Raw genomic sequence first — 17068 nt, forward strand, 5'->3', positions numbered from 1 at the left:
TACATTTCTGGCACTTATCGTACAGTGGCTGGATTGAAGGAACTAATGAAATGCACACACATGTGTGGGAGGTGGGGCAGGAGGGAATGAGATCATCAAAAAAGAAACAGATCTGGGGAGATTGCTCATTGGTTAAGGGCACTTTTTTGCAAAGCCTGCTGGCCCAGGTTCAATTCCCCAGGACCTACTTTAAGTCAGATGAACCAGGTGGTGCATGCATAAGGAGTTGGTTTGCAATGACAAAAGGCCCTGGCATACCTATTCTGTCTTTCTCTCTCTCTCTCTCCTCACAAATAAATAAATAATAAAATTATTTTTATAAAAGAAACATAGCAAACCAGATCTGTAGAGAGTACGAAGCACAGACTAGGGACTCAAACATTTGCTTCAAAAATGGGAAAGGAATGGGTAATGAAGGCTAGAGAGATAATGAGGACAAACAAAACAGAATCTCAAGGATGGACAGGATAGCAATGTCAGCAAGTCCAACCACTTATTAGATACTCAGACCTCCGCTCTGTGTTCAGCCAGTCCATCTTGGTACATGCTGAAGACAGAGACATTACTGGCCCATATGTGATTAGTTCTAATGGTTAGAAAGCTCTCCCTCAAAGTAAGCCATAATACTCATTCTCTCTCCCTCTCCATCTTTCATTAACTTTCACTCTCTAATCATACTTCTGCCTCCTGGACAGAAAGAAAAATAATGTGCATACTGAAAAAGACAAAGCATGTGAAATAAATCATATATTACAAGTAAAAAGGTTTTTAATACTTCATGGGTAGTTGAAAATTCAGAGCTGGGGAGAAAGAGGTTTTACACCTAAGCAATTAGGAAAATACTGTTGGGGGCAAAAGAAGAATGGAGGCCCAGAAGATATGCAAGTGTGGTGAGGAAGAGAGTGATCTGTCTTTTAATTACTCTACAGCATACTTCACAGTAGATCTTTGTGGTGCTGGTGTCCCAGAGGATGCTGAAACTGATAACAAAGCCATCAAAATGACAAGCTAAAAACCCTAATCTTGGAGGTCATGAGTATAGAGGTCATGACCTTATCCAGTGGTCTATGTGAAATTTCCTTAAAAAGATGTGAACAAAAACAGGGCCAGTGGCTATTACTAAGAAGATCTGCAGTAAGGGGACACAAGGAAGAGGAAAGAACAACCTGAGAATGGGCCAGAGAGATGGCTTAGCAGATAAGATGCTTGCCTGCAAAGCCTAAGGACCCAGGTTCAGTTCTCCAAGTTCCATGTAAGCCAGATGCATATGGGTCTGGAGTTCATTTTCAGTGGCTAGAGGTACTGGTGAGCCCATCCTCTCCCTCTCTCTCTCTCTCTTTCTTTCCCCCCTCCCCTCATCAAATAAATATATAAAGATAAAAACTTTAAAAAAAAAGAGGAACAAAGGGCAGATAGGGTCATAGGCCCTAGGACTGGATTTTTATAAGGACATTCATTCTTCAGTTTCTGGTTAACACTGATAGTTGAGAATCTGTTTAGCATATTGTTTTCTCTTAAAGTTTTAAAAAATATTTTTATTTATATATTTGAGACATAGAGAGATAAAGAGGCAGGCAGAAAAAGCAAGAGAAAAAAATGGGCATGCCAGGGCCTCTTGCCGCTGCAGACAAACTCCAGACACATGTGCCACTTTGTGCATCTGACTTAACACTGGGTACTGGGGAACTAAACCCAGGCCATCAGGCTTTCCAAGCAAATGCCTTTAACCACTGAATAATCTCTCTAGCCCTATCTAGCATATTTCTAAATTGTTAATAATCCCCATGATAGCAGTCTCCATGGAATGGTGCCTCTTGAATGTGCATCAGGATCATTGAAGGGCTCTTAAAAGCTTACCGTTTACTGGGTCTATCTTCAGGGTTTCTGATACAATAAGTCTAAAGTTCAGTCAATAAATTTTATTTCCAGCAAGTTCTTAAGTGGTGCTGAAGCTGCTAGCCAAGGATCACAGTTTTGGTGTTGTTTTTCTTTCTTTCTCTCCTTTTATCTTTCTTTAGTTTTTTTTTTTTTTTTTTTTAATGTAGGGTCTCACTCTAGCGCAGGCTGACCTAGATCTCACTCTGTCATCTCAGGCTGGTCCCAAACTCATGGCAATCTTCCTACTTCTGCCTCATGAGTGCTGTGATTAAAGGTGTTTACCACCATTCGTGGCTCTTTTCTTTTTAATATTTTAATTAATTAATTTATTTATTTATTTATTTATTTATTTATTTGCAAGGATGCATAGAGAGAATGGAAAAATGAGAGGGCAGAAATGGTCACTTTGGGGCTTCATTTCACTGCCAACGAACTCTACACATGTGTCACTTTGTGCATCTGGCTGTAAGTGGGTACTCAGGAATTGAACCCATGCCATCAGGCTTTACAAGCAAGCACCTTTAACTGCTGAGCCATCTCGCAGGCCCTATCTTTTTGTTTCTTTTTGGATGATTGAAACAAAAACTCACTCTGCCGCTTATCCCAGACTGGCCTGGAATTCACTATGTCACCCAAACTGACATCAAACTCAACAATGTCCTACCTTAGCCTCCTAAATACTGGGATTACATACATTAGTTAACACACCCAGCTGAGGACCACATTTTGAGAACCATCACCACAGAATGGAAGGCATTATAAGCATCGTTCAGAGACATTGAAAGCTCTGGAGGAAGGGTTGCAACCTCGATAAGCTTTATGGAAGGAGAAAGAGAAAGAAGACATGGGATTCAGAACAGAGATGAAGAGAAAGGAAGCAGAAGAGACAGAATTTATGACCTAACACATGTTCTTCAGGTGTGCAGGAGATAATTTGAATAAACATGAACTTAGGCAATTCTTGTATGTAGAACTGGGAAAGCGGCTTAGTAGACACTAATTTCCAGTCTGACAAAAGTTGGTGCTTGTTAAAGTGCAGAAAGCACATGTTTGGAGGAATGAAGACAGTGAAGTCACTGGAAGACTCTATTCCAAAATAAAAGAGAAATAAATTCAAAGTACAGTAGTATCACGTATGGTTTCAGCAAGGCTCTTTGAAAATAATCTTCATTATTTGTCATGAGCCTTTTATTTCAGAGATCACTGGAATGTTAGAATTTCCTGAAGCCTAGTGCTTAATGGAAAATTGAAAATACAATTAAGCAGAAAATGTTTGAGTCAATGTTTTATAATCAAAATATACTTACTCAAATGATAAAGGGTTCAGCTGTAATAGTCTTGTTGAAAGGTTCATATATGATTTGTGGTCTTGATAATACTTCAGGAACAAAATACTTGATTTCTAATATTCCAGAGTTCTCCTGTCATGCCAAATATGGATACTTATCTTTAAATTTAATCTATATAAATTATTTTTAATTTCACTAAACTATGAAAATATCCTCCAACAAAACCTATTTCCTTTAAGGATGAATGAACAGAAAAAAATCCTAAAGGTTTTGAGCAAAGAAATAAAGCATATTTTCATAAATATCTTTATTTCAAAAAGTCATAAACCATGCATAGTTCAGACTCATATTTTTGTAATAAATACTCTTTTAATCCGTGTACCTGGTCTATTAAATGCTACTTGGACTCTTGTCTTTGGGCAGGTTTACAGGCATTCCAAATTACGTATCCAATAAAGGAGGAGAATTTATCATCTATCCCTTGCCTTTTTATGCCACCGGAAAAGAATACAAATGTAGACTCTAGAAGATATGATCATCAAGTAACAGATCTGATTACTATGGGTGGCTTATAGCTGAGGTCTCATTACTTCTCCCTCCACCCCACTGCATTCTGCCTGGCTTTATCCTTATGATACCAGGCAGAGGGAATGCTGAGCCCCGTTGCATTGTATATTTAGTGTCATAATCATATCACATGAGCATCCAGGCAAAATGAGAAAAATAGCTTGTAGTTTTCCATCCCTTTTGTTAAATATATGCTCTGGAGCCATTGAACTCTTCTTAAAGAAGAGGCCTGTGAGTGACCTAAAAGAATCACATTAGCTTCCAAAGATACCCAATTCCTACCCAAGGAGAGGCTGTGAAGACTGCAACTTGGCTCTAAGAAAAGGAAAAAGAAACTTGAGCCTCCTCTTGTCTTTACCAGCCTGGGAGGACTTCATTTACAGGAGAGGGCTACATGCTGCCTCCATCAAGGGAAAGAGCAGCCACAGACAGCTCGTCGGTAGGCTCCCTCTAGAAATTATCTCGGAAAATGTGTTCTGTTCAAAACATGATGTTATAAAATGCTGGTCTGATGAAAAGCAGGTATCTCTAAAGTAGGTCTTTTTCAGTTAATTCAGTCTGATCAAATTGTCTTTGGTGTTGACTCCCTCTGGGTTTCTACAGGCTCAAGGGAAAAGTTCTTTTCTGTTTTTCTTCTCCTTCAGGATATGCTCAGAGCATCTAAATTGGGACTCTGAACAGAGGTAATTTATGAAGGCCTGCTAACAGGTCACATGTTGGAAGCCATAGTCTTTTCTGTAGCCATCCACCACTCCTAAGGGTCACAGGAGGTAGGAGCACCCTTCCTAAGATGTGCCTCAGGAAGCCACAGCAGAGGCTGCAAGTCTGCGCCCGTTTGCTTGTGTTGCTTTCCAGATCTTTCAAGTGACTTTTTCTAGAATCTTGCCTGCCATAAATGTGGAGAGAACCCAAAGGTACTATCAAAATAAATTTCTGCAAAACTTAATCACGTTGTTGCTCAGACATTAACTTGACAAGTCAGGCCAGATGTGCCCAAGAGGTGATCTGTCTTCTGTTTATTGATCTGCCTGTGTAGTCTGTAAGAGGGCTTTTGCTCAGTAAATAGGGCAAAGAGAACAAAGTGACAATGTAGCCAACAAAAATCAATGCTAAGTCACTAAAGCAACACTTCCCTTTTTTTCTCTTCTCTGCCAATGGAGGCCTCATGAAGTAGCTGCACTCCTATACTAAAGAGACAAATGGGACACTTTCTGGTTAGTTTGTTTCATGACTTTAACATATAGTAAATTTCAGGATTGTCTGCTTAGGGATGTTTATAAGATGGAACATGGGGTCATTGACCTCAGTATACAAGGGATAACCATAGCTTTTGAATTTCTATTGAACCTATTGTCATCATTTGCCTTATCCTTGAAACCACTGAAGCAAACCTTTGTACACCAAGGAATTGCATAAGTGCTTGACATTTATTATCTTGTCGAATGCTCATACTGTCTTATGGGATGGCTGCTACCAGCTCAAAGGAGTTTAATCACTCACCCAACATCTTACCCAGTGGATTAGTCAACTTCCCATTGCTGGGACAAGATACCCCATTAAAATCAGTTTACAAAAGGGAAGGCTTATTGTAGCGTACAGCACTGGGTGACAGTCCATCCTGGCAGGGAACGCACAATGGCAGGAGTTGAAGGCAGCTGGTCACATTCAGCACGATAATGAAGAAGACAGTGAGTGATGGACCTGCTGCTAAGCCAGCTGTCTCCTCCTTAAACAGTCCAGGACCCCAGACCATGGAATAATGCTGCCCACAGTGAAGATGGGTCTTCTCACCTTCATGAGCCTAATCCATCTCTTATAGATATCCATCGAGAATAACCTTGTCTACATAAACCCTCACAGGTGGTTCTAGGTTCTGACAAGTTGATAGCCAATATAAACTTAACATATTCAGCAAATCATGCAACCAGGTTGTGAATCTATTTCTGGTGGGCTCTAAACCCATCATTGTATGTGGAAAATTTTGCACTTGGCATTGCAATTTGGAAAGTTCTTTATTCAGTCATTAACAGAACACATTACCACAAACTTTGCTGCACAAACCAGTAAAAATGATTCCAATTCTGTAAGTCCTGTGGGGGAGTCATCTGTTTTCTCTGCTCAGGGTCTCCCAAAGCTAAAATGAAATATAAATCAACCTGGGCTTTAACCTGGAAATCCAGGAAGATAATATTGTCCAAGGTCCTTCAGTTTGCTAGCTCAGTGCAAGTTCACACCACTAGGGAACTGCCAGTCTCCACTTTGTAGGCTGTTGGCAGAAAGTCATTCTTGGCTTGTAAAAACTGCCTTCTGCTGTTCTCATTGTGGAGGGCAGTCGGGGCCTGTGAAGTCCCTCTTCTGCTTGGAATCTTCCTGACATTCCCCTCGGCTGCATCTCTGCTGCCTCTACCTGAGAAGTTCTGCTTTGAAGGACTCATATGGTTAACTTGAGTCCATCTGCATCATCCAGAATGCTCTTCCTATCTTAAGGTCAATCAATAATCTTGCTTACATCTTCAAAAGTCCATGTGCCATGAATCCTTACGCATTTATAACTTCCCAGGATTAAAGTATAGCTATTTGTGAGAAGGCAGTCTTGCCAACCAAAGGAAATCACAGATTTCTGAGCATGTTTTTAATCTTTTAAATATTTTAATTTATTTATTTATTTAAGAGAGGTATAGGTAGATAGAAAGAATGGACACTCCAGAGCCTCCAGCTGCTAAAACAAACTCCAGACACATATGCTACCTTGTGCATCTGGCTTATGTGGATCCTGAGGAATCAAACCTGGGTCCTTTGGATTTGCAAGCAAGCACCTTAACCACTAAGCCACCTCTCTAGCCTTCTGACCATGTTTAAATGTTGGTATCTGTCATCGTGAAAAGAGCAGAGAAGGAACGGGAAGGAGTGATGGAACCTGCATGAGCCTGCCTTATTCTTCATATGTACTCAGCCTCCCCAGTCCAACCCAACACCTCTAAACCCAGCCAGTGCCTTAGGGGGCAGCTTTTGAAAATAGCCTTTGTAATGTCTTTCTTCCACTAAGGTGCTTTACTTTGTCTCTTGAGCTAGGGTTTCATGTAGGCCAGGCTGACTTTGAACTCATGATCCTCTTGCCCCTATATCCTAAGTCATAGGATTATAGAACAATAGTGTTTCAAAGCCCGGTTCTGTTGCTTTCCATCACTTCCACATTAGCACTGTGTGGTCCTTAGAAATGTTAGTAATAATGTTTGCTATGTGTCTGGAAGCTTCTCCAAAGTTTTTCATATACACCATCTTTAATGACCTCCTAAGCATCCTGGAAGTTAATGAAAGGATAGTGGTGGTGATGAGGAGGAGGAGGAATGGCACTACTATTTATCCAGTATAACTGGAAAAAAAAAAAAAAAACAAGGCTCAAACAGGTTAGTGACGCTGTTCATAAGCAAAAGAATCAGGTTTTAGTCTGTTGGATGACAAATTTCAGCTTCCTTCTTTGATGCTAAGCCAGTCTCTCCTTTCTCCCTTCTCACTTCCCTTTATCCCTTACTTTTCAATTAATTGATCATTTTATTGCCATGTTCTACTCTCCCATCACCTCCTCTGCATTTCACTGAAATCGTGGATCCACGTCAGGCTGTTGGATCCTACCACTTTATTCCCATAGAGTGTTTATGCCTGATTTTCTTACAGCTTTATGGCTTTAATCCACACTGAGCACTGTACCTACCTGGATTGAGTTCAGAGCTGTTACATACAGAGCCCAGATTCTGCAAAATGTAATCCGATTGATGCTGCAATGGTGCTAGAGATATGTGGGAGGTAAAAAACCCTATTATAGAAAAGCTTTGGGCCAAAGTCCCCTTTCTTAAAAAGAGTTTTCAGGCAGTCAGAGAAAATCATTCCAAGAGCCATGGAGAAGGCAACCATCTTAGTGTAAGAAGCCTAATTTATGAGTGTCTTTCGACACTAAATCTTTGAACTCAAACAAGTGATAGAGGCTGGTGAGATGTGACTAACTTTGACTCTAAAAGCAAAGAAGAAATACCAAGAGGCAAAGAGGTTTCTCGAATTCTTTTCTGATGATGAAATATCCTAATTCTTTAAATACTTTACTTTAGCATACAAAGCAATGGGCTTCATCTGACATTCCCATACCTGCATGTCATCATACTTTGTTCCTAGCTGCCCAGCGCCCTCCTTTGCCCTCTTTATCCTCTTTCTGCTCCTCCACAGCCTCCTCTCCCTCCCAAAATATTTCCTTTCTGCTCTCATATCCAATTGCCTTCTATTTTTTTCTCTTCCCTTCTTCCTTAAGATTTTTTCTTCCCTCTTATGGCCCCTTTCAGCTTCATAACCTACACACACACACACACACACGCGCGCGCGCGCACACACATTTTAATATACATTTTGTGTGTGTGTGTGTGTGTGTGAGAGAGAGAGAGAGAGAGAGAGATAGAAAGAGAAAACATCCAGTGTTGTCTTTCTGAGTCTGGCTAATTTTGTTTAGCCTCATAATTTCTAGTTCCAACCATTTTTCCTGCAAGTATCATGATTTCATTCTTCTTTATGAAAAATCTCATTGTGTATATGTAGCATGTTTTCTTTATATATTCATCTGTTAATGGACATGTAGGCTGGTTACTTTTTTTTTTTTTAGCTATTGTGCAGCAATAAACATGGATGTGTGTGTATCTCTGTGGTGTGCCAATTTAGAGTCCTTCGGGTATATGCCCAGGAATGGCATAGCTATGTCATATGGTGGTTCTAATTTTAATTTTTGAGGCACTTCCAGAATAACTTCTAGTGGCTGTGCCAGTTTACATTATAAACCAGTAGTGTATCATGTGACCCTTCCCCACATCCTCACCAACATTTGTTGTTATTTGCTTTGTTGAAGGTACCATAGGATCTCAAAATGGCTTTGCATTTCCCTGGAGGTTAATGATGTGGAATACTTTTTACAGTTTTTATAGAACATGCTTATTACTTTTTGAGAAAATTCTATCCAGTTTATCATTCTTATTGATTGGTTGGATGATTTAGATTTTTAGTGTTTAACTTTTATGGTTTACATGTTTAGGCATTAATCCCTTGTCTGATATGTAGTTGGCAAAGATTGTTTTCCCATTGTGTGTGCTATCCCATTACCCTGGCAATTGTTTCCTTTCCTGTGTAGATTGTTTTTATTTCCTGAAATCCCACTTGTCAATTCTTGGGATCATTTCTATGCTATCTGAATCTTTTTCATAAAGATCTTGATTTTGCTCTCATCTTGAAGTGTTTTATGTATGACTTCCTCCAGCATTTTCATAGTTTTGGGTCTTTCATTATGTCTATAGCCTATTTTGAACTGATGTTTTGGGCAGGGTAAGACAGTGATCTAATCTCATTCTTCTACATAGAAATCCAGTTATCTCAGTACCATTTTTAAAGAGGTTGTCTTCTTTCCATTGTATGTTTTTAAAACTTTTGTTGTAAATTAGGTAGCTGCAGCTATGTGTGTGTTTGGTTTTGTTGCCCATATTCTAATCCATGGGTCTATATGTCTGTTTTGTGCTAGTACTGTATAGTTATTGTTACTATGACTCTGTTGTCTAATTTGAGGTCTGGTCTTGTGTTACCTCCAATGTTACTCTTGTTTACGATAGCTTTAGCTACTCTGGGTCAATTTAGTATTATTTTTTTCCTAGTTCTGTGAAGAATGTTACTGGACTTTCCATGGAGATTATATTGAATATATAGATTGTTTTCAGAGATACACCCACTTTTTACAATATTAATTATTCCAAACCATGAGCACGGGAAGTCTTTCCATCTTCTAGTATTTTCTTCAATTCTGTCTTTAATGTCTTAAAAGTTTTCATTGTAGAAGTCTAGTTTCTTTGGATTTATCCATCAGATATTTTGTGAAGCTATTGTTAGTGGGATTATCTTTTCTGATCTCTTTCTTGGCAAGTTCATCTCTGGTAGATTGAAAAGTCACTGATTTATGCATGTTGTTTTTGTATTTTACTTCTATGGTGAAATTGTGTGTCAAAACTAAGATTTTTCTGATGGAGTGTTTAGGACATTTTAAGTATAGCATCATGTCATCTATAATTAGAGATATTTTGGCTTCTTCTTTTCCTATTTGTATCCCTTTTAATTTTTCTCTTCTCTATTGCTGTAACTAAGACTTCAAACATATATTTAGAGTGAGGAGAGTAGGACAGCCTGATCTCATTCCTGAATTTAGAGGTAATAGTTGACCTCCCCACCACCTACTATAATATTGGTATAGTTTTGTCACAGGAAGCCTTTATTATGTTGAGATATGTTCCTTCTATTTGTAGTTTCTTCAGGGATATTATCAGGAAGGGATATTGAACTTTGTCAAAGGCCTTTTCTGTGTCTAGTGTGTGAACTGTCCTTAAATCTAATTAGGTGTCTCATTACCTTTACTTATTTATTAGTAGATGTTGAACCAACTTTGCATCTTTGGGATGAAACCAACTTGGTCATGGGGTGCCATCATCTTATTGTGATCTTGAATTTAATTTGCCAATATTTTATTGAGAAATGTTGTATATACTTTCATCATGGAAATTGTTCTATACCAGTTTTCTTTTCTTTTCTTTCTTTCTTTCTTTTTTTTTTTTTTTTGGATAATACAGTAAAACTGATTTCATGACATGAATTTGGTAGTATGCCCTCCCTTTCCATTTTGTGGAACCATTTGAGAAGTATTTATGTTAGCTTATCCTTAAAAGCTTGAGGAAATTTAGTAGTAAATTGTCTGATAGTGGGCTTTTCTTTGTGGGAAGACTTTTTATTACTGCTACAATCTCATTGTTTGGTATGGATGTATTTAAGTGTTTATATCTTGTTATTTTTAACATATGATTACTCATTTCTATGATTTTGTTTATAGAAATACTGTAATACTGTTTGTTCTTTCCTTTTTCCTTTATTTGTATTAAGTGGTTGCTGGTTTACTGCGTTGAGGAATTCTGATCTTTTGGAGGATTCATGTCGCCTTGCTTTCATATGTTTTTCATGAGCCACTGCTGCGATTTGTGCATGTGGTGGTTTGGATATCAATTATTTTATTTGGGGATTTTCTCAAGAAGTCTTTTTGAGAGCTCACTGCTCAATGCAATTCAAAGAGAAGAAAACAAGCTTCTTTAGAAGCAACAGCATCAACTCATACAAAATGCACAAATACATTTAGAATTGACTAAAGCCCACTAATGTATCGCCAATATTCACAACATAGAAACTAGAAAAATACAAGTTATGCTATAAAGCTAAAAATTATTACAGCAAATATGGAAATAGTCAATAAATGAAGTAAATGAAGAGAAAAGAAAAAGGAGAAAATAGGGAATAATCAATGAAAGGAAAAAGAAGAGTGGGGAGAATGTGATGCAGGGAAAGAGTAAAAAGCAGGGGATTATTAAAAAGAACAAGCAAACAAAAGATTTTCTAGTAATGAGAAAGTTTGAAAGAAAAAATTATATAAATGTAAAAAGGAGAATGAAAAATAAAAATGTGAGTCTCAAAAATAAAAAGATAAAGTGACAATACTACTAAAAAAGTATAGGAGAAGGGGAAGAGGGAAACAGGAGAAAAGGAAGAAAAAAAGATTGCTAATAATGAAAAAATTAGCAAATGTAATTGGATAAGTACATGAAAAGGAATAACAAGTAAAACTGTTTTTAAATATGATAAAGTAAAATATTGTTAATACTTTAATAAAAGGGAAAAGGGACACAAGACAGTAAAGAAAGGATAAAAAGATGAAGTTCTGGAGTCATTTCTCTCTGGGTCATGGAGACTTAATGGTTACCCATTACATTTGCACAGGGTGGGAGGGTAAATTGAATGTTTGGACTCTTGCCTTCCTGTGGTTACCCTGGTGTGAATCTGTATGGGAAAAGTGCAGAGCCCTCTTCACTGTTGGTAGCTTCATTTCTTTCTTTCTTTCTTTCTTTCTTTCTTTTTTCTTTCTTTCTTTCTTTCTTTCTTTATTATTTTTTATTTTTATTTTTTGGTTTTTTGAGGTAGGGTCTCACTGTAGCCCAGGCTGACCTGGAATTCACTATGGAGTCTCAGAGTGGCCTTGAACTCACGGCAATCCTCCTACCTCTGCCTCTGCTTTCTGAGTGTTGGGATTAAAGGCATGGCCCACCATGCCTGGCTCGTTTCTTTGCATACCAGGAGCCTCTGCTGAACCCACTTAGCTATGTAGTGTAGTCATTTGGCTAGGCAGGATCTCTCACCCTCTTGGAGTGACTAATGGTCTAGCTGCTATGGCATGTCTCTCAAGAGCACCTCAAGTGTGGAAAGCAAGCTCAGAACTGAGATCTGTGCAGCTGGAGAACCTGTTGTCTTTATTCTTTGAGGATCTCCTGAGTATTAATCACCTGCCTAGAGGGATGCATTTCAGTTTCCTTGGGCTGTACAGTAAATAGTAAATAGTAAATGGTAATTAGGTGGCTTCAGAGGTTGACCCACCAGCTGACGCAGGCTCAGGGATGTCAACTTCAGTGTCATTCTCCACGGATAGGACTGGCTCATGACCACCATGGGCTGGGTTATACTTTTCACTGCTCAAGCCCAGCCACCCGCAGCCTGCGCTGTTCACTTGGTCTGCATCCGGCTCTCCCCAGCTGCCTCACAGGGCTGTCTCTCACCCCGGGGTTGTAGTAGGTGAAATTCCTGCTCCCTGACTTGTGATTGTTCTTTGTGTCAGGCCCCCACAGTAGCTCAGCTTTAAAAAATAGGTTTCCCTTTGAGATACTGTCCAGTCACTGCATTTGGTCATGTCTAGTGACAAATGAAATTCATCTCCACTGCTGACCTGTCTGCCAGAGGAATCAACTGTCTCGCCAAAACTTGCAACTGGATTGGAGGCCTGTGGGCTTGTCCCGAGGGTAGGACAGCCAGCATCTTTTCACCAGGGCCACCTGGCTTATCTTTTTGATGGAACGTTAGTGTCCTGTCCATCCCCCACACGGGGAGCTGTGCAGCTGGAATAGTGCTCAGGTTGGCTTCCTTCCCATATGTCGCCTGCATATTTCCTGGCATTTTTTTCCAGTGGTTCCAGCATTGCCTTTAAGAATCTCTATGGCTCTTCCCCTTAGAATAGCATCTGTTCTTCCCTGTACTGACTCATCGTCTTAAGCAGATCAAAGAAAGGCAGATTCCTCTCTGTCCTCTCACCCAGGAGTCTTAGCTGGTTATCCAAATTCTGATGTATCTCTTATGAATGGGGAAAACATAGTAATAATAGCCAGCATTTATTATCCACCATGCTGTGTTCTGAAGCCATGCATATATTTAGTTCATCCACAACCCTATAGACTGGGTATCATAATCGATCCCATTTTCTAGACAAGGAAAATAGAAGCACAGCAAATTGAAGCACAGCAAAAGTGGGTGATTTGCCCAGACTTGTGCAGTTCATATTTATAGAGACAGGATTTAAATGTGGGCATTCCAACCCTGGAACCCAAGCTCTCAATCATGCTGCTTCCTGAAAGCCCACCATCTCATTATATTTTAAGTATCTTTATTGTCTTTATTCATTTTTAAAGTATTTGTTGAGGCAAGCCCAACAGACTGCCCTTTTTTGTGAGAGAGAGCAAGAGTGAGAGTGAGAAAGAGAGTCAGAGAGAGAGAGAGACAGAATTGGCATGCTAGGGTCTCCAGCCACTGTAATAGAACTCCAGATGCATGCCCTAACTGGTGCACAGATGCAACCTTGCACATGCGTCACCTTGTGCCTTTGGGATATGGGGAGTCAAACATGGCTCCTTAGGCTTTGCAGGCAAGCACCAACTCTCTAGCCCTTGAAAGTAGTTTTAACTAAATGGTGAGGGTGAACCAGTAAGACAAAGGGTAGAGAAGAGATCGGAACATTTTCCCTCTCTGGACCCTTTCAATCTTCTAAGTTTTTTTCTGATGATTTCATGAATAGGCAGAATGTTTACTTCTCTGGACATGAAGGAGACGGGCTGTGAAAGGTCCTCTTTGAGAAGAGGGGCCTAGAGCAGCAGGAACGTTCATTGAGAGGTGCTGCAAAAGGCCAGTCGCTGCCAGGCAGAGTGAGCGTCACAGTGAGGCTGGGATAATGCTGAGTATAAAGCAAGTGGTAACCAAGGGGCTTGGCCATCATTTTTCTGCTAGGCTGAGCTACAAAATGCCCAATTATTTGGTAGTGGATCTAATAGTGTTTCCTGGTGACATTAGCATTTGAATCAGTACAGTGGGTTAAGATATTGGCCACCATCACAGAAGATCTAAATAGAGCCAAAAAGAGGAGAAAGGACAAGTTTGCTCTCTGGCCTTCAGGCTTGGATGGAGCTTTGCAACACTGAGAAGTCCTGTGACCTGGGGTCTAGAAAACAGGAGTCTAGAAAATGTAACGGTCCCAGTATTCTTCTCAGTCCTTACAATGGAGACCAAAATGGCAGAGGAAGGAGACGCGTAGCGGCGCATGTATCCTTGCTTCACCTTCTTGTTCTATTCTGGTTTTATTCGTCACTCATGTTAGTGATGGCTAGGGTCCTTGGTCTCTTCTGGAAACATGTTCAGAGACATACCTGCAGTAACACTTAACCAGCTATCTGGACATCTGTTAGCCCAGCAACACATAAAATTAGCCATTTCATCCTCTAAAAGTGATACATCGCCATGTAAATTTTTTAAATGGAGTAAGCCTCTGTGAGAATTGAACAAATTCTGTATCTTGCTTGGTGCTCAGATTCATGGCTTGTCAAGTGTTATTGAAAATATTTCCCTTTCAGGATTGAGTAGATGAAGTCAACTAAAAAATGTAGTTGAAGTCAAAAAAAAAAGATGAAGAAGAAATAGGTGGGCTGGAGAGATGGCTGAGGACCCAGGTTCGATTCTCCAGTACCCATGTAATCCAAATGCACAAGGTGACATATGTGTCTGAAGTTTGTTTACAGTGCTAAAGGCCCTAGTGTACCCATTCTCTCTCTCTCTTTCTCCCTCCCTCTCTCTCACATAACAAATAAACAAGTAAACTGGGCGTGGTGGCTCGCGCCTTTAATCCCAATACCTGGAAGGCAGAGGTAGGGGAATCCTGGTGAGTTCAAGGCCACCCTGAGAATACATAGTTAATTCCAGATCAGCCTGGGCCAAAGTGAGACCCTATCACCAAGAAGCCAAAAATAAATAAATAAATAAATAATAAACAAATAAAATAAAAAATAAAGCGTAACCCAATCCTGTTTATTCAGAAATAGACTTAGAAAACATTAAGATAATTTCTACTATTTCTATAATTTCTAGGGGAATTTGTTTCTTCTCTAGCCCTCAAATTATCAGATATTCAGTGATCCCTGAAATCAAGAGTTTAAAAAAAAATCTGCACTTGGGACTTGGCTTGATTCACTGGCTGGGTAATTTTGGTTGGATATCCACCCTTCAGAAGTTCCTTTTGTACTGTGTAAAGTGAGAATGGTGTCTGTGCAGTCTGCTTCACACAGCTGTCACTGGATGTGTGTTCTTGCTGCCTCACCCCTCCCCAGAGACTAAGAGCCAGTGGTATCTGAGGTAGTGCGGGTATGGTTAAGTCTGCTATGGTTTTTGTTATGGACAGTGGAGGGAACTGGGCAACAGTTGCATCCGTCAAGAGAAGTCATTAGAACCGGGGGAACAGGACACAGCCAGGCAGTAACACGCGTCCTGAATCACATGTAGAGGAATGTAGTTTTCGTTGACGTGGCCTCCCTGCGTGCACTGGCCAGAGTGAAACCTCTGTGACATGATGCCCTGGGCCCAGTTTGAAAAGAGAGGTGCAAGCTGAAGAGCCAGCTGCGCACTGACTTCCTGGGGAAGGGGTGAGAGGCAGAGAGTGGATTATGGCTCCAGGCGATCTGCACACACTCAGTCCATTGGGAAATAACTGTCACTGCTGCTTCAAGTGAAGCACAGCTAGAACTCTTCTCAACCCTCGGAAGTTGTTCAAACATGAATTCATTGTACCTGCACAATGCAAGATACTGGGTGCTTAAGTATAAGATACTGTGCAAGGGACTATCTACCGCCCTTTTCAGAGCCTTACAGCCTTGTTGCGAACATTTGGTCATCTATGAGCATGTGGGTGGATGTGTAACTCATTGCTCCTTAAAAACAATGATATTGGGGTCAATGAGTGTGACTGAAGTAACACTGGGGCTCCAGCTCTCTCCTTGCCATCTGTGCAGTAAGGCATCTGTGCCGTGAGTGCAGTGAGAATGGCTAGAGGGTGTGGCACCATCATTATGGCTGTGGAGACTTCCCTTCTGTGTTTCAGGGAGATGCTGACGTGCTGTATCCTTTGGTCTTGCCTTCCATGTACCACAGGATCGATAAACAAATAAGCAGGTTTCGGAGATGGTTACCTAGGAAGCCAATGAGGCTGGACAAGGAGACACTGCCCGACCTGGAGGAGAATGACTGCTACACTGCCCCTTTCAGCCAGCAAAGGATCCATCAGTGAGTGTTTTGTGGTAACCTCCCCATCTTACCAAGGATGCTCAGTGTGGCCGAGCGTTCCTCTGCAGGGGAAACAACAGAGTGCCATTCTTCCCTAAACATCTTTGCTTTGCAGCCCTTTTACATCAGTCAAGGAAGATATCAGAACAATGCCCGCATTTCAAGTGGCTTAACATGAGCCAGTGCTGCTTTATACATACTGGTGATTCTCTGCCCAGTGATCCAGAGACCCCGGTGCCCTCTGCCTTGTGTCTCTGTCAACTCCCCAGAGCTCAGAGCCCCCGCAGGGGACGTGTTCATTCCCTTCCATGTTGAACAGGGCTTCGTTTTGTTTGCTTCTGTCTGTCTGCCTCTTGGCAATGCACCAAGTTGTCCCAGGAAAACCAGTTCTCTGCCCAACCCCTTGATCAGAGTCTCAGAAGAGTTATTTGTCACTTTGGTCATGAGGACAGAATAAAAAAGTTAGCTGACTAGTTGAGTCTGTGAAGAACTGCAAAAGTGATAGAGACTTTACTCTGAAGATTCTAAGATGACAAGAAATGATGGAGGGCAGGGTAGGTGGTTGGGGGAGAAAAGCATACCAAATACTGTAAGCATCTAAGGGGCAAACAGCCTCACCAGGGGCCCATAAATTAAGTCCGCCCAGCCTACACTCACCCAGGCTCAGGAATGCCTGGGCTTCCCTGCTCCCACCTTAGCCACAACTTCAGTAAAAATGACTTACTGGAGGGATGGAAAGGGCTGGCAGGTTTAAGGGAAAATGGTTGCTAAATTTGTTAAATAAATAAATAAACCAAACTGCAGTTGTCAAGAAGTTGCAAGGAATGCAAGGTAAGGGTATGTGTTAGCAACAGAAA

General features: G+C 40.6%; 1 protein-coding gene across 6 annotated transcripts in view; it reads left to right on the forward strand.

Moving 5' to 3' along the window:
• The window catches only part of Ano4 (anoctamin 4), a 429439-nt gene that overhangs the window by 286744 nt on the left and 125627 nt on the right, over window positions 1-17068 (forward strand). For all 6 annotated transcript variants that reach the window (XM_045153480.1, XM_045153481.1, XM_045153482.1 and 3 more), the window contains one exon: window positions 16080-16211. In XM_045153480.1, the coding sequence (XP_045009415.1) occupies window positions 16080-16211 (132 nt within the window). The remainder of the gene's footprint in view (window positions 1-16079; window positions 16212-17068) is intronic.

This window comes from Jaculus jaculus, chromosome 6 (assembly GCF_020740685.1).
Source record: "Jaculus jaculus isolate mJacJac1 chromosome 6, mJacJac1.mat.Y.cur, whole genome shotgun sequence".
Taxonomy (NCBI): domain Eukaryota; kingdom Metazoa; phylum Chordata; class Mammalia; order Rodentia; family Dipodidae; genus Jaculus; species Jaculus jaculus.